General features: G+C 35.7%; 1 protein-coding gene and 1 pseudogene across 1 annotated transcript; both read right to left on the bottom strand.

The window, feature by feature from the left end:
- Positions 1–17,114, bottom strand: part of LOC117633934 — a 22,940-nt pseudogene extending 5,826 nt beyond the window's left edge.
- On the bottom strand, positions 16,451–26,873 carry LOC117635380 (F-box/LRR-repeat protein At3g58900-like). The gene is made up of 4 exons (XM_034369711.1): positions 25,845–26,873; positions 17,049–17,155; positions 16,851–16,920; positions 16,451–16,516 (listed from the first exon to the last, which is right to left on the bottom strand). The coding sequence occupies exons 1-4, from the start codon at positions 26,871–26,873 to the stop codon at positions 16,451–16,453; spliced, it is 1,272 nt and encodes a 423-aa protein (XP_034225602.1).

The raw sequence follows: 26,873 nt of genomic DNA, 5'->3' as shown, positions 1-26,873 counted from the left end.
TTATATTTGGTTTTGGTTTTGGTTTTTTTTTTTTTTTTTTGCTTGGGAAAACCCCAACTGATTTGTTGCTTGTCTTCTTTCCTTTGCAGACATTTGGGTTTGACATGCAATATTGGAAGATGTAAAACCTTGAACCTTGATTTTTATCAGCTTAAGAAGCTTACCATAGAGTTTTACAATTATGACTTGAATGTTAGCAAAGTATATCTTCGAGCATGCTGTCACACCCCGGACCGGCTCCGCCGTAGCAGGATATTGTCCGCTTTGGGCCTGGCTACATTCTCACCAGCCCGCACGGTTTTGTTTCTGGGAGCTCACGAAGCAACTTCCCAGGGTGGTCACCCATCCTGGGATTGCTCCAGCCTCCAACTCGCTTAACTTCGGAGTTCCTACGAATCCGAAGCCAGTGAGCTCCCAAAAGGCCTCTTGTTAGATGGATGCGATGTGTGCCATATAAGGCACATCACCCCCGCTCCGTTTGGTCGATGTGGGATCTCACAATCCACCCCCCTTAAGGGATCCGACGTCCTCGTCGGCACACTCGCACCACACGGCAGAGTGGCTCCGATACCAAATTGTCACACCCCGGACCGGCTCCGCCGTAGCGCGATATTGTCCGCTTTGGGCCTGGCTACATTCTCACCAGCCCGCAAGGATTTGTTTCTGGGAGCTCACGGAGCAACTTCCCAGGGGGTCACCCATCCTGGGATTGCTCCAGCCTCCAACTCGCTTAACTTCGGAGTTCCTACGAACCCGAAGCCAGTGAGCTCCCAAGAGGCCTCACGTTAGATGGATGCGAGGTGTGCCATATAAGGCACATCACCCCCTCTCCGTTTGGTCGATGTGGGATCTCACACATGCACAGAATGAGGAGGAATTTGCTACGGAAAATGTTTTTATACTCCATTGTGTACACCTCTCTAATAGAGGTGGGCGGACCCCATTGTATTGGTAGGCTCCACCTCTATTATAGAGGTGGTATACAATGTGGTATAAAATGTGGTAAGCCTAGCATTACCCATTTGCTATATATCCCTATCAGTCGTAAATTTTAATTTTCAGAGGAAGCTAAAGAAAAGAAAGATGGTTTGGAATGCCACAGTTGTTTTTGTGGAAAATCAGAAATAGAACTGAAAAGGCTCCTCTGATATTTTTTGTAGAACTTATTATTCTTATTTTTTAATGCGGTTTGTAGAAGTTATTTGTATGAATGCTTTTAGATTATTGGGAGTAAAAAAAAATAAAAAATTAACAGAAAAGTACCCTATTGGAGTGTTCTTAGTAGTTGCTTCATATTTCAAACGACACTTTATATGAAGAATACTACCACCTCGCTTACTACTACACCCATAAATATTTGTTTGAAATTGTTGCTCTGGTTGGCAAAGAGATTACAAAATCACAATCTTGCATTTTTGTTACAACAAGTAAGAAATAATCTTGGTCTCTCACATTCTTTCATAGTTAGTAAAATACGGAATGGGAAAAATATGAATAAAATACGTATATGTTTATTCAACAATATTTTTGGCAAATTACAACTGATAAGTTCAGCCACTATATAATATTTTAAAATGATTTATTTAAATATTTTTAATACATATTATTTTTATTCGATAATGTGCGAAACTTATGTGTATAATACGTGAATTTTGTATTTTGTAAAAAAACAAGTATATTAAACATGAAAAATAAGTACGTACGTGTAAAATAAGATTACTAAAAGTGAAAATGCTAAGTTCTTTATGGAAAAGTAAAAACTCAAAATGGGACAATAGAGACTCGAGTAATGACCTAATAGTAATGGGTAATGCTCTAAACTACTCTAATTCATAAACAAAAATTGAGGAAAAACAATTTGACACAAAAAAATAAATAAATAAATAAAATCACAGTCTCTATGTAAAGAGTATGGCTGATCGGCTATACTATTTATAAAAAAATTAAAACACAAAAAACCCTAGTAACACTGGGCGGCTATACTAATTTATTTTTAAAAAATCCCGAGTATAGCCGTCCGTCTTTACTATTTTTTTTTTTTTAAAAAAAAAGAGACCCACCTACTAATTCAGTTCCACGTGTCAAAAATCGTATATCCGCGAGGCTATACTATTTATTAAAAAAAAAAAACCAAAAGAAAAGGACCCCAGTAAGGCCGTGCGGCTATACTCATTAAAATCCCAAGTATAGCCGTGTGGCTATACTAATTTTTTATATAATTAAAAAAACCCGCCTAGCGCTTACCTAGAGCACGTGTCCAACAATGTATAGCCGCGTGGCTATATTATTTTTTATAATTAAAAAAAATCATAGTATAGCCTCGTGGCAGTGCTCTCTAAGTATATTGTATTTAAAATGACTATAGCTTGCACGACTATACTATTTATTTTTAAAAAAATAAAATTGAAAGGACTCTTCTAGTTGCATTAGCTTATACGTTAAAAATATTAATTTGCTAGTTTCGACATCGCCAAAGTAGATATTGAAGACAGAGAAATTTCATAGTAAATCAATTTGAGAGTTCTTTTTTTGTGAGAATGTTTGCCTTTGGTCTATCTTGTTCTCTCGAGTATTACTAAATTCTGTTACTGCACACATTATTTATTGTAGAGAATTGCATGCTGAGTTGGAGAGTTCTTGGTAATTTCTTCGTGCATTTCAAACAACACTTTGTACATAAAAATACTACCACCTCGCTGACTACTATACTCATAAATCTTTGTTTGAAATTGTTGTTCTAGTTGGCAAAGAGATTGCAAAATCACCATCTTGCATTTTTGTTACAACAAGTAAGAAATAATCTTAGCCTTTCACATTCTTTCATAGTTAGTAAAACACGGAATGGGAAAAATATGAATAAAATACGTACGTGTTTTATTCGGCAATATTTTGGGAAAGTACAACTGATAGTTCAGCCACTATATAATATTTTAATATGATTTATTTAATTTATTTAATATATATTATTTTTATTCAATAATATGCAAAACTGTTGTGTATAATACATAAATTTTTTGTGCATTAGTGAAAAGTTTGTAAAACACAAATGTATTAAACATGAAAAATACGTGTACAATTGTCACGCCCTGGACCCGAGGGCGGTGGGTGAGAAAATAAAAAGTAAAATAAAATAAAAAGAAGCCGAAAACAAGGGTTTTACTACTTTACAATAAATAAATAAAGCTCTATCACTTTCATCTAATTCAGCCTTAACTGGTTTAGTCCTTGTCTTGCCACTAATTCATCTGAAAAATTTAACAGGGTGAAGGATGAGCAACCACCGCTCAGTAGAGACATGAAACCTTACCACAATAGATTGATATAACTAAATTAAGTGACACGTAATCATACTGCCAAATATGACATTAATAATAATAATGCATGAATGTTCTTCATCTGCTCCCGTTAATTCATATAATTGGACAAGCAGACCTGCACGTCTCATATCATGCTTATACCACTTGGTCCTGAATACCCGTTTATATGAACTAACACCCATCTCAATCATCTTATAATTTTCATTTTGTTAGTCATCTTGTCTAACTCCTTATCGCCAGTCCTGAATCATCCAATAAAAATCATGTGCACTGTGGGATCCCTGAGACTTGGTACTTGCCAAGAGTTAGACTCAACTACACAAAAGACTATTTACATTACCTCTTTTCCATTATTTTCTCCACCCAACAACTTCAACTAATTTCCATGACATGATATAATTATGCATTTAACATATCCATATATCTCACAACAATGTAACGTTTAAAACATCACCAATATCTATATATATAATGATGCCAACATTATTCAACCAGTCATTAACACATAAACATTCCAGGAAAAACGTTCAATTGTAACAAGAATATTAATCAAATAATCATATCACGCATAATATAGTACTCACAAAATTTAATTAAATCAATCTCTATAAAGGCTCCCCAAGAAATCCCTATCTCGTTTCAAAAACTAGCTCCAAGTTAAGAAAACACAAGCTACAACCTCTAACTCCTCCAAGAATAATATTATTACCACTCTCTCTTTCTCTCTCTCCCTCCCTGTGTGCAACCTCTAATATTACACAAGGTTGTTATCTAGTGTTTTCAACAACAATAGAGGGGCCTATTTATACTTAGAGAATGTCGGTTATTACTAGTGCTGAGAATTGCCAACAATTATGCATAAGTTTAAACAAAAAGGAGAACTTGCCTACTTATTCTGCAAAGAAGAATATCTACTCTATTTAACGTTTTAATACTTGCATGTCGGTGTAGGTGTCAAGAATATCTACTCAAAAACACTTTGCGCAACGAAATAAGTTTGTTGTGCAAAGTGCAATTTCGTCGCGCAAAACCTGCGCTACAAAATTTTCATCGCGCAAATCTTGTGAAGATAAGGTTTGCGCAACAAAACCTAATTGTCGACGCGTAGAGCTACTATGCGTGACGAATCTTTTGTGTTTTAACTTTTTTAATTCCCTCGTCCCATTTCTAATTATAAAAAAAAATTCTCGCGTCCCATTTTTGGTACCCGCCCAAATTTTTAGAGTTTTGCGCGACGAAATATTTTTTGTGTTTTAACTTTTTTAATTAAAATAAACTAATTGAGAATATATCTTTTGGCAAGATTGAGAGTGACTGAGAATGAGAGGGAGAAGTGAGTGTGAGAGAATTAGAGAAGATAGTGAGTGAGAGTGAGAGATAGTGAAAAGAGAGATGAGAGAGTGAGTGAAAGTGAGAGATACTAAAGAGAGAGATGAGATTTTAAGTGAGACGAGTGAGTGTGAGAGAAATGGTCGGATTTGGGGATAGGGAAAGAGAGAGGAGAGGCAAGAGTAGAGAAAGATATTGAGAAAATGGTGGAGGAGTTATTTTGGTTTTAAAAACCGTATCTCTTTGCACGACGAAAAAATGTTGGTCGCACAAAGTTTTGTGCGACCAAAAAATTCCAGCGTCCCTTTTTAGGTACCCGCCCAAATTTTTAGAGTTTTGAGTGACGAAAAATAGGTTGGTCGCCCAAAACTTTGTGCGACAACAAATATTGGATTATTGGTCACGAAAAGTTTTGCGCAGCGAACAATATTGGTCGCGCAAAGTCTAAAACAGTTTTTTTTTTTAATAATTCCCGTGTCCCATTTTTGGTACTCGCCAAAATTTTTAAAGTTTTGTGCAACGAAAAATATTGGTCGCACAAAGTATAAAAAACAATTAAAAATTCCCGCGTCACATCTTTGGGACCCGCCCAAATTTTTTGAGTTTTGCACGACGAACTGTTGGTCGCACAAACTTTTGAGAGATGAAAAATTAGTTTCTAGCGCAATATTTATAAAAATTACTATTATGAATAATAAAAAAATAAAATAATTTTATTTTACGATTTAAAATATAAATAAGGTTAAAGCTACTTAATAAATATATATACTATTCAATTTCTTAAGTGTTATACGTACAAAATAAATAAATTTCAAGCTACTTAATAAATATATATACACACACACACACACACACACACACACACACCATTCAACTATCCAACCGTCAAACTTGTTTGTATATATACTTCGAGATCATATACGCCAAAAATCGAAAAAAATAAACATTCAGAGATCTAGTAACGGAACAAAACTTTTCAACTGTTATAAATGAAAATTCAAGATTTAACGGTTATTTTAACTCCGATTTTGATGATTTTTTACAGCTACACTCCTTGACCCTATATGAATAAAAGAACTGAGTTTGATCTTCAATTTAAAATATATTACACTAGTGGATACCACAAAATCTTATGTTATATTTAACGAAAGTATAAATAAACTCTTAATTGTTAGTGAATATATTGTTTTGATGGCATACGCATTATACGAAACTAGTTTCAACGATCCAGCCGTCAAACTTGTTTGTTTCTACTTCAAGATCATATACGCCAAAAGTTGGAAAAATTAAACATTCAAAGATCAAGTAATGGGACAAAACTTTTCGACGGTTATAAATGAAAAATCACGATTTAACGGTTATTTTAACTCCGATTTTAATGATTTTTTTACAGCTACACTCCTTCACCCTATATGAATACAATGACTGAATTTGATCTTCAATTTAAGATATTTACACTAGTGGATACCACAAAATCTTATGTTATATTTAACGAAAGTGTAAATAAACTCTTAATTGTTAGTGAATATATTGTTTTGATGGCATACGCATTCTAGGAAACTAGTTTCAACGATCCAACTGTCAAACTTGTTTATTTATACGTCGAGATCGTATACGCAAAAAATCAGAAAAAATAAACATTCATAGATCAAGTAATGGGACAAAACTTTTCGACGGTTATAATGAAAAATCACGATTTCATGGTTATTTTAACTCCGATTTTGATGATTTTTTTATAGCTACACTCCTTGACCCTGTATGAGTACAATGGCTAAATTTGATCTTCAATTTAAGATATTTACACTAGTGGATATCACAAAATGTAATAACCCAAAACAAAATATTGAAAAAGTAACAAAATATCTAAAAAGTAGGATTAATATCTTCTAGCAAAAAGACAATTTTGCCCTCGCATTATCTAATAGGAAAAAAGTTGACTTTTTGATCGAGAAATAATTTGACAATTCCACTTGCGCCTTTGCGTAGAGCATGGCGAAACGAGTCCGTAGACACGGAGTAGACCCGAATCGGAGTTGTAACGAAGAAATTACGGCCAAAATACTCACGAGGGCAAAATGGGAATTTGGGAGATCAGTTTTTTTTAAAAAAAAAACCTGTTTTCTTCCCCCTCTCTCCTCAAACACACTCTCTCTCTCCCGACAGTTTGAGAAAACCAATCGGGCAGCCACCTTCCAAGCTACCCCGACGCCACCTCACGCCACCCCGACCCTCCGGACCGGACCCAGCAGCACCGACCAGCTCCCGCCATCAACCCCAGCCCGTCCGGCCCCCCTGCTGCTGTCTGGAGCCGCTGGAAACTGCTGGAAAACGCAGCAGTTTTGGCAGATTTTCCAACCTCAGTTTCTCCCTCATCCGGCCACCAAATCAGTCATGTGAGGTATCGATTTCTAGCTATTTTTCGTGTTCTAGATGCTGGTTGGGTAGGAATTAAGGAATTTTGAGGTTTGACAGGTTGAATTTCGAGTTAGGGTTTGGCCGGTTTTGGAAATTCAATTCCGGCCTTATCCGGCCAGTTTTTGGGCCATGTCCAAGAACAAAAGTGGTTCCAAATTAGGTGTTTTACCTAGGATAGGAGTTTGGAGCCGAAATTCCGAGTTTTTCAGACTCAAGGTTATCGCTTTGGTGGTTCACAATCTGCCCGCGCATGTGGCAGCGCGTGGGCGAGGGTGGTGAAGTGACTCTGTGTAATTTTGTGATCCTCGTGTCGTCACGAGCGCGTAGGATTTTGCGGATCTCGATTCGGAGTCCGTTTGAGTCCCAAACGGATTTTCCATATCGCGCGATCCTTGGGTGCAGTGTCGTCAAATCGTTGGATCACACTGAATTTTGAATATGTCATACTACATGATTCCAGGATCGTGTAGGATTCGACGGATGGCGAATCGGAGTCCCAGGTACTCCGAAATCGCGAACCCTGGGGCTAGGGTTTGGATTTTAAGCGATAACGCGATTTTGGCTAATCCGACCGTCCGTTTCGGACCAAATTCGCGGAATATGATTCCTTCTCTATAAGGGACCTTCAGAAAAGCCCAGATTGACCATCGGAGATCGAGGACCCCACAGGTCTCGGATCGGCCGATCTGGCAGCTTATCGTTTAATTAAGCATCGGGTCTTCCAAGACCGTCCTAAATGTCTGAAAGGCTATTGTGGGCATAGGAGTAACTTTAAATTGAGCACACGTATTTCTAGGAGCCGGGGGCAGGGTGTTTAATTTAAATTCTTTTTATTGAGCAGTTTATTAATTTATTATTCATGGATAATCAGGCATCAGAGGTCCAGTTGACCTACAGGTGGGACCTTCGAAGGGTCCAGCTAGCTCGGACCAACTGTGAGTGGACTTTCTTTCATGAATAATTTTATATAAATGAGTTATATAGATGAGTTCTATAAATAAGATTTCATAAGTGATTTTATATTGATTTTATATAAATAAGTTACCTGAATAAATTTCAGTATTTGATCTTGAATAAGTGATGTTACCTATTTTCCTAGCATGAAATGTAGCGTAAAACATCCTTATTTTTATATTACTCAGTTGAGCAATAAATTTGAGATTGGTGATTCAGAATAGCAGCTTAACTCAGATTTATCAGATTACAGAGAATTATCAGGTTTTTCTAAAATAGTTGTTTTAGAACCACCATGTACCCGCCTTTTATTTGGTGATTACCCCCAGACAGACCGATGTCTACGGACATCTAATCTGTTTACAGTTTAGTCAATGCACTTGACTTTGCCTCACGAGTTTCGGGGACGCTCGGACCGTGAGTGCCAGGATTTGCGGCTCGGCAGACTTGGTGTCCCGAGACCTGCCAGGATTGCGGCTCGGCTGACTCTGTGTCCCCGAGACCTGCCAGGATTGCGGATCAGGCTGACTACGGTCCCCTGCATTCTGCCAGAGCGACTCGAGCTGACCTGGTGTCATCGAGGACCTGCCGGCGGATCAGGCTGACCATAGGCCCCTGTATCCTGCCAGTTTGCGGCTCGAATAGACTGCGTGTCATCCGAGACCTGCCAAGGAAATTGACGGACTTCCAGGGGTACTTCTAGGTGGTACTTTTAAAGGAATTTCAGTGTTTTATGAAATTATTGTTTTCAAAAAAGTTGATATCAATTTTCTTAACATTCGTGCCGTTTTATATCTATATATATATATACACATATACGTATTCCTATTGATTTACATGCTTTATATAATTGATTACCGATGAACTTTAGATTTGCATACATAATTATTGTGACTACGGGAGTTATTATGTTTATAAACTAGTTTGAGAACATTCTTTTTGTCCACTCACATTTTCGACTTGTTTTTCGCCCCCAGGCCATAGGTGCGTGCAGACATCCACCACCGGGCCACTCCCAGCTTCCGCACCGCCAAGAAACGTAGAGTTTTATCGTAAAAGTTCTTGAAACCTTGTAAGGTAGTAGAAAATGCTCTGATATCTAGTTTTAGTAGAAAACTTGAACTGGTGAATGTTTGATTGACTATTCTGGCAGTTGGTGTGGATATATATGATTGTTTGACAGGTGAAAAAATTTGGGTTTGGTCAAAATACAGAGGAGGCTCTGCCGAATTTTCGGCAGAAGTCTAAGGGAAAGTTTACAAATAATTTGAAACAAAAAGGGTAAAAAGGTCTTTTGTGCCCGACATTCGCCAAGTGTCGGACACGCACAGGACTTGGCTCGAATTCCAAAGTGGAAATTGGGTCGGGTCCTGTCACAAAATCTTATGTTATATTTAACGAAAGTATAAATAAACTCTTAATTGTTAGTGAATATATTGTTTTGATGGCATTCGCATTCTACAAAACTAGTTTCAACTATCCAACGTCAAACTTGTTTGTTTATACTTTGAGATCACATATGCAGAAAATCGAAAAAAATAAATATTCAGAGATCAAGTAATGAGACAAAACTTTTCGATGGTTATAAACGAAAAATCACAATTTAACGGTTATTTCAATTTTGATTTTGGTGATTTTTTACAGCTACACTCCTTGACCCTATATGAATACAATGAACTAATTTGATCGTCAATTTTTTAAAATATATATTTTCTAACAAAAACCCAATCCTAACTACAATAATATATTTGTATAACAAAAATCCGATCCGAACTAAAATAATAAATTTAAATCTACTTAATAAATATATATACAGTTTAATTTCTTACGTGTTATGCATGCAAAATAAAAAACAAAAATAAATTGGTTTAGGCGATGAAATATTTGGATTACGTCATGCAAAGATTTTAAAAAATAATTGTTTTATTTTATTTATTTTTGTAAAGACTTTGCACAACGAAACAGACTTTGTCGCTTAAGACTTTGTGCAGCAAAGTTTATTTTTTTGTCGTGCAAAGGTTTGCACAACGAAAATGTGTTGGTCGGACAAAGTTTTGTGCAACAAATTTATTGTTTCGTCTTGCAAAGTCACTTTGAGCGACGATGATTTGTCGTCGCGCGAAAGTTTGTCGCGCAAAGAGGCTTTGTGCTGCGATGTGTGTTTCGTTGCGCAAAATTTAGTCACGTAAGACTTTGAGCAACGAAGTTATGTGTTTCGTCGCGCAAAATGACTTTGACAGACAAATTATTTTTCGTCACGCAAAATTTGGTCGCGCAAGGGTTCTTTTGTACTAGTGAAATGAAGACTAACTTGACACCTTATGCTAAACTGATGCCAGCTAGTAATAAAAATTTACTTCAACTTACTTGCTACTTAATTTTAATTCAAATATAATATAACTTATATGTATAAAGGATAGGTTGGCTATCATTGGTGGTTTTATGTACTTTTTTACCCGAAGTAAAGTATATATATATATATATATATATATATATATTATGGTCTTGTAGATAAGAAAATTTTACCTATAGACACAATGTGATTCCAATCTTATTCTAACATTTGACAAGGCTACTAGCATGCTTTGTTGACACCTAACTACCCATTCAAGAATTATTTTACTAATGAATATACAAATAGAATAAGATATATATATAAGTAATACACATATATATACAGTCCCGATCTCTTGGACTACAGGAATCCAAGAGATTGTGGTCACCCACCGTTGGATATTAATCCAATGGTTCAAAATGATATATATAAATGCAATATGACATAAATGATTATTACCCGATTCAAGTTAACTGTTGAATTTACATCCAACGGTGAGTGACAATAAATCTTTTGGACTACAGGGGTCCAAGAGATCAGGACTGCATATATATAATATAATAGGATATATGTAGTAGAATTAGATAAATATTTATTAGGCTTATTTACTGTAGTACTCCTTGAAAATACGGTTAAATCTCATATTGCCCTCTAAAACTTAAAGTGACTCATTTAACCCACTTTACCATGATTTAGTGACCCACTTTGCCCTCCGTCGTCAACTTCATCCAAAACTCTGTTAAAATTGATGACGTGGTAGGGATATTTTTGTAGTTTCATACACAGATCATTATCCACAAACTGAGAGGTGACGTGGCAAATAGAGCCCACCTCCACACAGATAAAAATATAATTAGATGTTCTAATTATTAAAACTATTTAAAATAATTAAAATAAAAAAACACAAAATAAAATTAGATCCCAGCCGCCCAACCTCCATCCCCACGCCCTTCTCGTCTCCTGCAAATACCCTTGGAAGAAAGAAACTCATCCCACCCCTATCTCAGTCCCAAGCTCTCATCCCCATCTCAACCTCAACACCCAACTTCAAATCTGGATTGTTTGAAACCCAGCCCCCTTCCCCAACCTCTCTCTCTCTCTCTCTCTCTCTCTCTCTCTCTCTCGCACAGATTAGCAGCTTCAAGCCCATCCCCATCATCTTTACCCGCAACTCTCACAAGTCCCTCTGAGTACGGCACGCTGGAAGTGGTGGCGTAGCAACCTCATCTTCGACGACGGTGGGGGAGAAGTACCCATCTCCTAGCCATCGGAAACTGGAGCCCTACTTTGTGACACCTCGTTACAAATTTGGAGGCCTTTGGTTTCCCCTGCCTCCCTTCATCGAACCATCCTCTAGGTATTCATGGATTTTGATCCATTTTTGTTGTATGGCGGATTGGTTGTGTTGGGGTATGGGCTGTGGATGATTGGATCTAGTGAGGGAAAAGGGAAATTATGGCTGTAGGGAGAGAAGGTTGGGGCTGTGGGGTGGGAACTTGTGGGGAAAAGGAGATGCGATGCTTTTTTTTTTTTTCCTTACTAATAATTTAATTTTTAATTTCTTTTTCTTTTTTCTTTTGGCTATTTGAATTTTTATTGTTGTTCTTATTTTTTTGAATTTGTTTGATTTGTTTATTGTTTATGTGGAGTCCACCTCAGCATAAAAATAACTCATGTGTACAAAATTACTTAAACACCCATGCCACATCATCAATTTTAACAGAGTTTTGGATGAGTTAAAGTATGGGGTAAAGTGAGTCACCAAATCACGGTCAAGCGGGGTAAATGAGCCACTTTAAGTTTTAGAGGGCAATGTGAGATTTGACCGAAGTTTCAAGGGGTATTACAATAAATAAGCCTATTTATTACGTAAAACTATATATATATAACAATTATTTTTGTTTAATCATCATTTAAGAAAAAACAGACTCTCACAACAATATGAGTATTAAACATGAAAATGCAAAATTCTTTATACGGGTAATAACTTTGCAAAACTAAAAACTAAAAAGGGACAATAGAGATTCGGGTAATGGCCTAATAGTAATGGACAATGCTCTAACCTACTCTAATCTATAAACAAAAATTGAGCAAAAACAATTTGACAAAAAAATATCACAGTGCTCATGTAAAGAGTATAGCAGCTCGACTATACGATTAATATATATATAAAAGACCCCAGTAAAGCCGCAGGGCTATACTATTTTTTAAAAAAAATCCCACGTATAGCCGTGCAGCTATACTATTTATAAAAACAAAAACAAAAAAGGACCCGCCTAGCGCCAGCTCCCACCTAGCGATTCGGCGCCACGTGTCAAAGAAGTATCGTTAGGCAGCTATACTAGTTATAAAAAGCTAAAAAAAATAACAACCCCAGTAAAGCCGAGTGGCTATACTCTTTTTATATATAAAAAAAATTCCCGATTAAGGCATGAATCATACCAGAGTTATAGAAACAAACTCCTATAACTATGATATGATGGACATAGAGCCAATAATATTACAAAGTTATTTAATAATACAAAGTCAGAGTTGCAGTAGCTCATAGTAGTTATACACACTAGAGTAACATTCTAATAATTTATTCTGTAACAATTTTAGAAACAGCAACTAACAACATTGATCTAGTCATATGGTGGAACTTCTCCTTCCTCAGGATTTGCATTGGAACCTGCATCATCCATTAGAGTGTGAGCATTTTAATGCCCAGTAGGGAGTAACATCCCCTCAAAGCTAGCTATCATTGCTAATCAAAGTGGCATGCATTAAACAATCACAAGGTAAACAAGTTATGCATATGCGATGATGTCATGAACTCACTCCCTTTTAAACGCACTAATTCATACTTTAGGACACCAAGCTTGCATATCTCATACCATACATTTTACCACTGTGGCTCCGAATACCCTAAAATATAAATTAGTCCTTGAGATTTTAGAAATAATAAGAACACCTCATGACATTTTAAATTGTTTTCACAAAACTCCTTTTCATTGATTTTTTATTCAAAGATTGATGATTTTATACAAAAAAATTCACCAAATGACAAAGTTGGCCTTTGAGATTAAATTGCATATACTTCATTGAGGTTAATTTTTTTCATTTGCATAAGAATTTTTTCAATGAAATCATCAATTTGTAGACAAACAATCAACGAAAGGGGTTTTGTGGAAACAAACTGAAACCATAGGTGGTGTTCATGTCATTTTTGAGACCTAAAGGAGTTTTGTAAAAACACAAGAAACCCTAAGAGTGTTAGTGTAGATAACTCTTTTTCATATTTTAGTTTTCCATTTTATTCATCATTATCAAGAGGAAATTGCATTTATTATTTAGATAAAATGACCACTATGGCCAATAAAATACAGGAAGTGGGTATTCCCCTCACCACAAACTCATAATGAGTTGCTACAACTTATTCTTGGACTCCAGGGGAGCTGGTGTACTTTAAACATTTGGAATTCAAACTTTTTGTATCCCATCATTATTGTCTACAAATATTCATCACTTTTGTACTTTTTTCAAAGATATTTCTTGAGGAAATTTTTGAACCACTCCGCTGAGCGTTTTAGATGCCTTTTTAGATTATCACTGTAATCCACATAGATGAGACCAAAACGAACCGTGTATCCATCATTCCATTCAAAGTTGTCTATCAATGACCATGCGAAATATCCTTTCACCTTAGCACCTTTTCTGCACCAAAAAATGTGAAGAATTCAACGTATTGATGTCAATGTAGTGTTTAAATAACCAAAATGTAAGATGACTATACATTAGATTGCCTTAATTAATTTCTTATATAAGCACTTACCTCATGGCCGCGTGAAGGTAACAAAGGTGACTATAGTAATAGTCAATTCTATCAGTATCATTAAGGGCTTGCTCAAGTGGTAATTTGGGATCATTGAACTCATCAACGCCTACAATATAATGCATTACCATATGCATTTAGTTTTAAATTTAGACGTTATAACACTTAACATTATTTCATACCATTATATATGTGAAACATTAATTATAAAATTAGTGATAATTTAAAACTATTAATTACCATTCTCAGTAATGTAAATGATTGGATCATTATACTTTTTTTGTGTGTAGAGTACAAGATCGTAAAGTCCTTTTGGATAAACATATAACCAATCTGAAGCGGCCTGCAATCCAATTTAAAGATAATTGAGATTTTATGATTAATTTGGATGTGGAGAACAATGTTAATCCTGCAAATGCTAATAGTATAAGTTGAAAATTTAATTAGCAAAAAAAAAAAAAAAAAGGCTAATAATTTGAAGTGAACCTGCGGACCAATAGGGACCCCATTAAGCTCAGCTGCCAAAAAATATGCGTATGTGAATATTAGAATATAACTTTTCTAATAAGTTGATTCATTGCTCAAAGTAAAGTTTGCACTTTGAACTCACTTGTAACATTAACTTGAGGATCTGTTAAGTAGCTTTTATGTGCATAAGAAACGCGACGTTGATGACTCGCATATCTAGCAGAATAGTAATTTAATCCAATAAAATCATATGACCCTTCTAGTAACTTAGATTCTTCAACCGTGAATTTTGGTAATCGTTTTCCAACAATTGACCTCATGCTAAGCGGATAGTCACCGTATGTCACTGGGTCCATAAACCTACAAAATACATAAATTCATAAATAAAACATATAATTGAGTATATATGTAGATAAATAAATTACCAATATACTTGCCATCCGAACATAAAATCCAAAGATCGATGTGCAGCCAATTTATCTTTTCTTAAATTTGAAGCGGGCTTAAACCAATGCGACACCAATGTTATTCCTATCGAGCCATCATGATTTGCCTACGCAAGAAAATTCAAAAAATTTTGTTGATTTAGAGTGAGGAGAATTTAATATACAAATTATTTATGTCTTCTATTAGTGACTTAGGTAGGATTCTTAGTTAGGATTGCAAATAAGACAAAAAAAAAAAAAAAAACTAATTAATTAGACCTGATATTCGTCTCTATACAATTTTACAGCGGCTGCATGTGCAAGGAGTTGGTGGTGTGTCACCAAATATGGTTCAATGCCTGAATCTCCACCAGTGCAGTTTAAGTTTTGCCAAGCAGAGCATCGTCCCGGTGCATGGCACCCGACTGCATAGCCATGGTTACTGACGGTAAATGGCTCATTCAACGTGACCCAGTGTTTTACTCGATCGCCAAAGTTCTCAAAACAAAGTTTTGCAAATGCTCTAAAATGGTCACTGTGTATAGTATGCACAATTCAAAATGTAGATGTTACTGTAATATGTATTTCATTAAATGATCATTACCATGTACTGAGGATAGAATTTGTTCACTTACACAATTTTAGGGCTTAAGAAACCACCATATTCGTCATTCAAAGCTTGGGGAAGATCCCAATGGAAGATTGTCACAAATGGTTTTAGGCCTGTGTGTATATATATGATGAGTAGAAGAAAATTAAATCTTTGATTAAATGATAAGAGTTTTAAGTATCGATCATGTAAAATGAGATGACTACTCACCGCTACTTATGAGTTCATTGATGAAACTGTTGTAATAGTTGATCCCATCCATATTCACGCCCCCACTTAGCGTTCCATCTAATAATTAAAATAAAATACAACAAATAGGAAAATAACTCGATCCACAAACATAAATTATAAATAAACAAAATATTTAAGCTACACAAAAGACAACCGAGAGTTATTATCACAACTCAAAACATAAAGGGTGCAAGGCAGTTGTAAGAAAAAACAAAAACAAAAACAAAAACAAAAAAGAATTGTTATGTACAATATTGAGAGTAAATCAACTTACTTGGCAACACTCTTGACCATGCTATAGACATTCTATAAGCATCCACCGATATATTTTTCATTATCGCCACATCACCCTATAATGACACACACACATATATATATATATATATATAAAATTATAATGACACATATATATATATATAGTTATAAGAACTAAGCTAAAAATTAAGGATATCTCGTCTTCAAATGTCATGTGTTTGGTTAAGAATCCAAAATTTAGTATGTTGTGCCCCGCAACTTCAAGTAAAGAAGATCCAGAGAATAAAATTCTATGTTTTAGAACCTTGTATTGGTGATATTGATCAACAGCGATATCTCCATTACTGCTATCCTTGATTCTTTCTACAAATAAACGCAAAATTTTTAAATTATTTAGAGCATATAGATCCCCAAAATCATATCATTTCACATTATTATAGTTGAATCTCCTAAATATTTAAATCCAGGTTAAGTTGAGTAGAGTTAAAAAGATAAATAAATAATTTTGAAGTGTTTTATTTTATTTTTTTTTGGGTTGAAATGGAGGATTAACCTTTCAACACACAAAAACTAAATGACAGAGACAATAGGAGTTCTAGAAACTCTGAACAAATCATCATCAAAGGCAGCTTCAACCCCAAATCAAAATTATAGCTCCCCTTTGGTAATAATTTTGAAGTTATCTTATTACACAGACCTGGATGGCTGTGGGTGTAGTTATCCCATATACTTGGTCCTCTACCATCGGTTTGTACAGCACCAGCGCACTGAAATGTACATAGAGACTGAAGATTTCAATATTCATGCATGTGGAAGCGAATTGATCATTTGTGACATATTGAAATTAAATTAAGCCCAAGTATATAGTTACATTAAAAAAACACAAATCAATGACCTGGTAAGTTGCTGAGGCTGTCCCAAATATGAACTCTGGTTCGAGAACATCGAAATTTCTCCTATCTTGGAGGGTATCACAACTGGGGTGTAGTTGTAGATCTGTATCTGTGAATGCAGAGTCAAAGAGTAGCACCACAAAAAAGAGAAAAGTGCCTAATCGCATCATTGCCATAATTAATTGGAGGAGGGTTTTTGGTGTTCTGGTTCTTCCTGCCATATTGCATGGGTTTTTATAGAAAGAGTACGTACGTGCTTCTTTTTATTTATTTATTTTTTTGGGGGACAAACGCAAGTGGGCTTTTTTTTTTTTTTTGGGTATCACCGAGTAATGGTAGGAACACTAATTGTGCACCAAAATTAAGTCCTAAAACACATCATCATGACTTTTCGTTACCAAATTTCCAGCATGTCAAAATCATTAACTTATTAAGAAATTAAATTAAGATAACGAAGCGTTAACCAAAAGCCAACAAGTCACAAAATCAATCCAGGAATCCTTCTCTACTCTGATCCCTTTCTATTCTACCATAGATGAGTCACCACCACGGTACTTGATGCAAGAGCATAGGGGTGGATCAAGATAGATATTTACAATTTCATTGGTTATTTCATGATATATTGTTATTTTCTTATTTAGGTAGTTTTAGGATATCTTTTATGAGTGATTTTTTAATTAATTAGTTTACTTTTGGACCAAGTAGCGTTGGTGCCCAAGTCTTGTAAAGCCTATAAATAAGGCTAATGTAATAGTTGTGGAGATATATGTTGATTATTAATAAAATAATTTATTTGTGGCATGGATTTACTAGGATATATGTGATTTGCACTAGTCCTAGATTTCGGTGTTCGTGTATGTAGTTGGTGACCTATGTTCGGATCCCGATCCCCATCAATACTGGCAACGTGCACATCTGACACTTATTCCAGTGTGGGTGAAAGAAGCTATTGCTTCTAAATCTCCTTGAATATAACACATACAAATATTAGAGAGCTTGGAGGGAGAGTGAAAAAACAATCATGGTTTAGCTTTAATTGTCATGGTGAGCAGGCTATGTCTTCAATTTTTTATGTTTTATTTCCTCAATTTATTTTGTATATGCTTGCTCAAAGTCAAGTGCAGCTTTATGAAGCAGTATAACTCATATGTTGACTGTCGAATCCGCAGTGAGTGGAAATAAACAACACAAGTTTTTTAGAGAACAATTATGAAAATGTAGAAATTTTAACAAGATTTAAGTAAAGGAAATGGACATCCTCCATTCACATCTTGTGGGATTAGATGTGAGAAGTTTATTCCCAAGAAGTTTAATCTGCGAATCAAACGGGTCCTAAGGCATTGGGATTCCACATTCAACTTAAACATGTAATCCATATTAATATATGATCCTTATTTTTATAAAAGATGGTGTTCCATTAAGATTGTTTAAAACTCTTTTAAAATTCCTATAGAAGTAATTTGAGCATAATCCGCCTGTACCATTGGCTAAGACTATCAGAACATAATATTCGTCGAAAGTTGATTGTTCTAATAATTCTCCCCTCAGAATTTTGTTCCAAAAGTAATATTCGTTGAAAATAAAATTTGTTTTTCCTTCGTCAGACTTTTGTTTAAGTTAATTTGGGGCTTGTTTGGGATGCTTTTGGCTTACCCCGCCCCCTTGTTTGTTGTCGCTTTGTTTTGAGGGTCTGATCGTATCGTTAGACTGGATGGTATTAGCTGGATCTCCCTTCCTTGAATTAGTTTTTGGCTTGTGCGTTTAGCTTAGCTTTGTGTTCTCCCCATGCCCCTTATCTTTATGGGTTTGCAATGGAGATTTCCGACCAAATAAAACCATAATCAAAATCAGTCACATTAAGCTTAAGAAGTTCAGATCAAACTACTTAAAGTACATACTTATATTGAAAACTTTCCCTTTAACCTTTGTTAGGGAGTTTTTTTTAGTACAAGAGACTAAGGAATGGCACTTTTCCCCGCATCCTTCGCGGGACTTTGATCCTAATGGATCAGATATGAAGGATTAAAAACAGCCATATGGGGATGGGTTTGAAGACTTTTTCGGGTATGGTATTTAGAGAAGGGTCGGGATGGTATTTTAACCTGAACCTACTCCATTTAGAATATATATATATATATATAATTTTATTTTTCATATAAATATATTATTAAGATGTGTTATGGTTGTACTACCTCTCTATAATGATCATGTCTTCGACATGCAGCTTTGACATGTATAATTATTATTTTTAAATAGTGTAGATTTCCAGTTGATAAAACTTGAATTACTCATTAAGTCTGTTATGTATATACGTGTGTGTATAGACCAAGTATATTACTTGACCACTATTAAAGACACAAATTGATCCTTTAGGTATACGTGTTTAAATATTTAATGATAATGAGAAAAATAAAACAAAAAATGCTTTTTTAATCATCTTAAAGGTATGGTTGTGCTACTTTTATAATGATGATCATATCTTCGACATGTAGTTTTGACATCTATAATTATTATTTTTAAATAGTGTAGATTTCTAGTTAATAAAAATTGAATTGATATATGTACGTGCTCATATTGTCTTTTTCTCATTCAATAAAGTAGTATTTTATTGGTTTTTCTTTTTTTTCATAATGGGTTGGGTTGGGGAACTCGTTCTCCAACGAAGGCGGGGATGAAGAATCCCCGATTTGAATATTGTGGGTATGAAGGCGGGAATGGAGGGAAAATGATTAATGGGAATGGGGAATGTGAATGATATATCCACCCCCGATTCGACCCATTGCCATCCCTAATTGGGGGAGGTGGTTTACACAAATATTAATTGGATGTCTGGAGGTTTCGAACTTCTGCCTATATAGTTGGAGGTGAAAGAGCTCAACCAACTAAGCTATGTATTCCACTTGCCCTTAGCTAGGAAGTTAGTTCCCATAATAGTAAAACTAAAACTGAAATTATAACCAAGAGAAATTGAGAGATGGAGAATTTAGCCCAAGAGATGTTGAATAAAAAATAAGGTATGCCTCTCTCTTATTTCGTTTGTTTAGGCTAAACTGTATAGCAATGGTCCGTGAATTATATCCCTAGTTACATTTTCATCTATGAACTCCACAAATAGTTGTTGCCATCCTCAAATTAAGTCAAACGTTGCACCGTTCGTCTATTCCCTCAAATCCGTCAAGTTTTCTGTCAAAATTGATGATGTACATGACACGCGCCATAATTCTTAAGGGCAAATATGACTTTTTGAATCAACACCTTCTTCCCCAATTGCTATCTCATGACACTGCCAAATAACAACTACCAGTCGCTGTGTCATGGCCATTGCCAAACGACCATCGACCACCACCACTGCCCCTCCCTCTCTCTCTCTCTCTCTCTCTCTCTCTCTCTCTCTCTCTCTCTCTCCCCCCTGAGTCATAATATCAACAATTCCGCGTTTTCCCTCCACCTCAGTCGTCCTCCCCCATGGATTAGAATTGTGGGGTGCAAGGGCTGGGTTGGTGCAGGGAGAAGAGCCAATCAATCGGTGGTCTTTTTTAATATTTAATAATTATTTTAATAATATTTATTAGTTTATTTTTTTCCTAAACATTTGGAGTGAATTTCCGAATTTATTTATGAAATTAATGGAAAAATTGACGGAGTTGATGAAAATGGCCAACAATGCAACATGTGACCTAATTTGAGGACGACAATAACTATTTTTGGAGTTCAAGAACGAAAATATAACGCCAGTATAGTTAGGCCGAATTTTTTATTTGCAAACTTTCCATGTTTTACTCAATGCCACCTTGATTCCAGTTGCTATTTCTTCTTTGGTCTGGCGGCTCCCTCTTTCTTTTGTTTTATTTTTAAATGTCTTCACCACTTCTTCTTTTCTTACTTGGTGCAGCACTCCATGCATTCTTTTCAATATCTGCTAGTATTTACTGGATCACTAGCCAATCCCCTTTCTAAAGATGGTGAAATCTGCAATCAATTGGATGCTTCAGACAGACAATTGTGCCAGTCTATAATTTAATTGGGCCACTTTGTTGGCCATTAGAGCAGGGGCGAATTGCAGTCTTCAATTATTCTAAAATGTATTGTGGAAGATGTATGGATGCTTTGGTGGAAGATTTATTGCACTGAGTTTTTGTTTCAACGATATCTCTTCGTTTAAAAACAAAAAACCAAAAAACCAGGACCAATTAAAGTGGAAGGAGCATAAGCGGGCGATGAGTGCTGGGTCCAAGCATGTCACGCCCCAGATCCGGGAGTCGGTGGAAATTCCGAGTAAAGTGTGTGAAAAAAAAAATATAAAAGCTGAAACAGAGTTTAAAATAAACTTCTCTTATAAAAATAGCTCCAAAATCTTACAACTTTATAATTAATAAATAAAGCTCTATTACTCTCATCTAATTCAGCCTCAACTGGTCTAGTCCTTGTCTTGCTACTAATTTATCTGAAAAATTAAACAGGGTGAGAAATGAGCAACCACCGCTCAATAGGGACATGAGACTTTACCACAGTAAATTGATATAACTAAATTAAGTGACATGCAATTATATAACATATAACAAATAATAATGCATGAAAGAGCTTCGATTCTACCCAACCCATTAATCTATATAACTGGACAAGTAAATATGCATGTCCCATACCATGCATTTTATCACTGTGATTGCGAATGCCCCGGTATATAAACTAACACCCATCTCAATCATCCAATAATTCCCCTTTTGCTAGTTATCTTGTCTAAACCATTGATCTCCAAGCCCAAATCACCCAATCGACAATTATACCGCCGATATCCTATTCTACTGTGCACACGGGCTGGCCTGAACTTAGTCTCTACAATGGTCAGACTCAACTACATAAAAGATCCTTCCCATCACCCTCTTTTCCATATTTTCTTTATCAACCCAAGAATTCTAGTCATCACTGATAACATATGATCATGTCAATATTAATAAAATAATATAATGATAATTAACAACACTTAAACACCCAATAACAATAATAATCAAATAATATTATCATGCATAATATAGTGTTCACGAAATTTAATTAAACCAATTTATATAAAGGTTCTCCAAGAAACCCCCTATCTCAATTCCAAAGCTATCATATAATTCTGAGTCACAAGCCCAAACACCTTGAGTTCCACCAAAGTCTACCAACACTTTCGTTTTCTCACTTTTCCTTTCTTTATGAAATTTTGTAAACAAAAGCAATTAAACGAACTACTATGATACAAGAAATACAAAGGAATGCTATTTATAGGGAATCAAAGTCAGCAAAGTCCATATAGATGGAAGCTAAAATTGAGCCACACAACTAGTCTATGTTTTACCAGAGTACTTGGGTGGCTTGAAAGTAGTATGTCGCCACTTTGAATAGCCCCATAAATTGGCTTTGTAGGATGCTTAGTGAGCATTCTCAAATTGAGGCTATAAATAAGAATACGTACAATGCTTACACCTCATGCTTTAACAAGATTTGAGAACTAGATGCTTGCAACAAGTCAACTTTGTACATAATGTTTAGTAATTATAAGGGCCTTTCTAATGCTTTTGTAAAGTGTATAAATATATAATAAATATTAAATAAGGCTGAAATGAATTAATATAGTGAAAGCCATGCAATAAGATTTGATGAGGTAGACTATACTAGTTAATAGCTAGAGTCACGTGGCTTGCCCCATATATATATATATATATTATTAATTATATAGTTTGCAAACTAATAACTATAAATATTTAATTTTATGAAATATTAATATACATATTTAAAAATACGGTGTTTCACAATATTAAATTAATTCCCGTAAATTGTACATTATAAATCTCACTAATAGGGATTAGACATCCTTGGGAACTGTAGGTATAGTATTGGTACAAAATAAGTTTGAATTGATAGAATGAGTTAGGGGCATAACTTTTTAGGTATATTTTCTTGATTAAGTGTTAGTAAATTTTGAGGACGAAATTTATTTTATGGAGGGTAGATTAAGTGTTAGTAAATTTATGGACGACATTTATCCTTCGACCGGTTCTTCACTCATCGTGGCCAAAACAAGGTACAAAGCTTTTCTCTTAGTTTGTATTGTAAGTGCCATTCAGGGGATTCTGTAACAGAAAGTCGCGGCTGTGTTGAGAAATCTCTTGTTATGGCTTGGTTTGAGAAAGCAGTGAATTATAATGCTGAAAGCTCGATGTTTCCGTTTCAAATCAGTGCAAGTGCAATGTAGAGTTTTGAAATCGGTACTTAGGTGACGATGGTTAACTTTTACGACACTTAAACAAAACGCAACAATCTTCACACACTTTAGACCTTGACCAAGTACACTTATGACTAGTCAACTGCTAGGCATGAACAACCACAATCAAGAATACACACAGAGCATGCCACAATGTACCTGCAACCCTAGAAGATTACTAGTGAGAACCTAGGCACTCAGAAGGACCTGTCAATCTAGGCATCCCCTATGCTAGCAACAACTATGGTGAAAGTGTGTGAAATCATCATAATCAAGTAAACACCAAACAGCAGATAATGATGACTAGTCAACTATAAGGACACAAACCCAGAATTTATACAATGACTAGTCAACCACAATTCATACGATGACTAGTCAACCACCAAGAACACAAACCCAGAAATTCATACGATGACTAGTCAACCACCAAGAACAGAAACCCAGAAAAATTACAGAGATGCAATCAGAAATTGTTCACCCAGAAACCCACCATTGGGAAAAACTGGGGGTCATCAACCGACCAGGCAATCCACTAAGTAGAAAAAGATTCTTACAAAGGAACACAAGCAAGCTCAAGCAAAACCTAGATCTATTTAGGAAGATGAGCAATACCTCCTTTGTGCAATCTTCTTCTCCAACTTAGCAAAGCTTGAAGCCCAGTTCTTCATGGCAATGGCAGCTCCTTCTTCAGCTCATTCATCCCATGGCACCAGCTTGCAAGCTCAACTCAAACAGAAACCAAAATTTGGATTCAAAGGAGAATAACCAATTTCTTCAAGAAACCATACTCTTGAAGAAATCAATAGTGAATCTGACCTAGATATAAATGAGAGAATGTTTTTATGAAGCTAGATGCAGATTCATATTTCAAATGCAGTTTTTTCATAAAGAAATCAATTTGGAAAAACTCATAGATGAAATATTGTTCTCTCTAGAGGAAGAAGAACGGAAAGATGGAAAACCAATCTTTTCTCAAATTCCACCCAAAAGAGACGACTTCCCAAAGAGGAATAGCAAGGCCTATACAGACCAAAAAAATTCCCATGTTAGGTCAGAATCCCATAGTGTATAATGCAATGTTATGCAATGCACAATTTACCTTTGCCAATTTGCATGAACCTCCAAATAGTTGTTAGTTAAGAACACCTAGAGAAGCTATTTTTAATCTAAACTTGAGCTTGATAAATAACAATAGAAATCCTATTACAAAGTTGTCAAGGGAAGCCAAAAGAAAAACCCAAAATGCATACATTAACCAGTTTCCTGCTTGTGTGTTTGTTTGTGGGTCTCTGAGGTCTCCATCTGCAACCGTGAGCAATGCAACTCTTAAAGCTCTCACCTTTTCTACCTGTTCTATCTCTAATCTTGTGTTTTTGAGGTTGAGAAATGTTACTGTTGAAGATGAGGAGGGCTTTTGCAGATTGGTCTCGTTCTACTGCAGATTCATTAAGGAATTGAGGCTTGAATGTGTGAGGGGCTTAAAAAATATCAACATCAGAGCTCGTCTTTGGAATCATGTAGGCTTCGGAGTTACTGTTAAAATCTCTGGTGACGGACCAGCGCATGTTGCTGCTAGTTTAGCCTACGCGAGGGTGAGCCATCAAGTTTGGGTCTGTCGACCCGTCCCTCGCTGGTGTGCATTTTGTCAAGGGATGGTACCCCGTGCCACCGTAATCGCTTGTAGGATTTTATACTTGCATTATTATTCTCTGGGAAGCTGCAATGCTTTCTTCAGGTTTTTTTTACCTATGTAATGATGTGAGTTTGGTATGGATTGTATCTGTTTGCGTGGTTTCTCACGTTATTGACTTTTTAATATGATATTGTAGTATCTGCTGTGCAGCATCCTCTGCCATTTTAACGTCACTGTTGTCTCTTTCATCCTATTCCGACTAATATCAGCAACTTTTCTTAAGAACTAGTGTCGTGGAATACAGATGCAAAAATTCACATGCTAATTAATTGCATATACTAATCTTGTACACAAATAATTTACAATTTTTCTAACAAAGACTGATTAAATGGTTTTTGTTTTTGTTTTTGTTTTGGGTCCGGAAGATCTAGTTTCATAGAAAAAGGCAAAAGCCTCACAAATACAACAAGACCGAAAATTCTACCCATAGGGAAGCCAAAGAATCACACAGGGGAACTAAACAAAAACACAGTAACAAACGGTTGGAGTTGATGTCTTCCTTGGACCGATTCTTGTTTTTACCGAAAGGAGTTGAGGTAACTTGCTTAGTTGGATCCTAGTCATCGGGTATTATTTAAAAAAAATTGGGTATTTTACATAGATAACTAAATGAAAGGGTTGTAGGTGATTTAAAATGAATTTTATGGGCCTAAGCTCAATTTACTAAAAAATTGAAGTATAATGTTTCTCAATCTAAATCATTATATTAACTAAATTATAAGATTTTCATGAAATGGCATTTCAAACAAAACCCGCAGCATAAATAAGAAATTGAATTCCAACAATTAGTTGAACTTTTAAACGATTCAAATTGCAAAATATATTGTTTTTACCGAAAGGAGTTGAGGATAGTGTCAATTTTACCTTCATGGTCTCCTCGTTTATGGTAAGAACTTCTGCGCAGCATACACTGCCAAGAAACTCACATACTTTGTCAACTTCATTTCCCCAAAAGTCCAAAAGAATCTCAAGTTTTTCTAAATTCATAAATTTCCCCAGATTTTGACTATGCTTCAAACTGCCTTCCCATTTCAAATTTTTAAGATTTGGAGCAAAAATCGTCAACGATTTGATGCTAGTTGATTCATAGCTCGTCCAGCTTATATCTATACTTTCAAGTTTCTTACCAGAGATGTTGAGATGAAAACAGTCATCAAATTTATCAATCCGACAAAGAAAATATTCTAAAGACGAACTTTCAACAGTGATTTTCTGTATTCCTCGAATATTAAGAAGCTTTAACTCCTTGATGAATTTGCAGGATCGGGCAATCCATCTGAAAAACCTCTCATCCACTACTTTAACATGTTCCAGTTGCAAGTAATGGAGATTACTGGAAAAGGATAAGGATGGGGCTTCAAGAATCATCGCATATAATTTCACTGAAAGAGAGCGCAAAGACTGAGAAAGAAATATGCAAGATGGCAACGCAATTGTATTGGTCTCACCATGCGAGAAATAAAGATAAAGCTCTTCAACATTCCACCTTACTGCATTATGAATCCACGTGAACACTCGAAAATGATCATCAGAAAGCTTGCTTGCTGGTTCGGATGTAAAGAAACTCCATCTAATGCGGAAGACCTGCATCCTATTATCCCCACGATAGAACAAGTACCTATCCAAAGAGCTCATCAACCTCACTCGCTTCTGGTTGGTTACTCTATGTGGTTTGCAACTTGAATCAAAACTCACAAGCGGAACTGATAGATGAAATTGCCTGCACCTTTTCGACACGGCGCCCACTCGAGTGAGTCCTTTGAAAGTGAGGAAGGAGAGAATGCGATAAGCAACTTCGTCTGGAAGATTGCTAAATCTGCCTATTGCATTTTCAGCACAAGCACCCTGAGCAACACAACTTGCAGATGCCACTAACTTACGCTTCCGCGCCAT

This window comes from Prunus dulcis, chromosome 7, assembly GCF_902201215.1.
Source record: "Prunus dulcis chromosome 7, ALMONDv2, whole genome shotgun sequence".
NCBI lineage: Eukaryota > Viridiplantae > Streptophyta > Magnoliopsida > Rosales > Rosaceae > Prunus > Prunus dulcis.
Note: the sequence above shows the minus strand (reverse complement) of the source record. Positions and strands in the feature narration are given on the sequence as shown.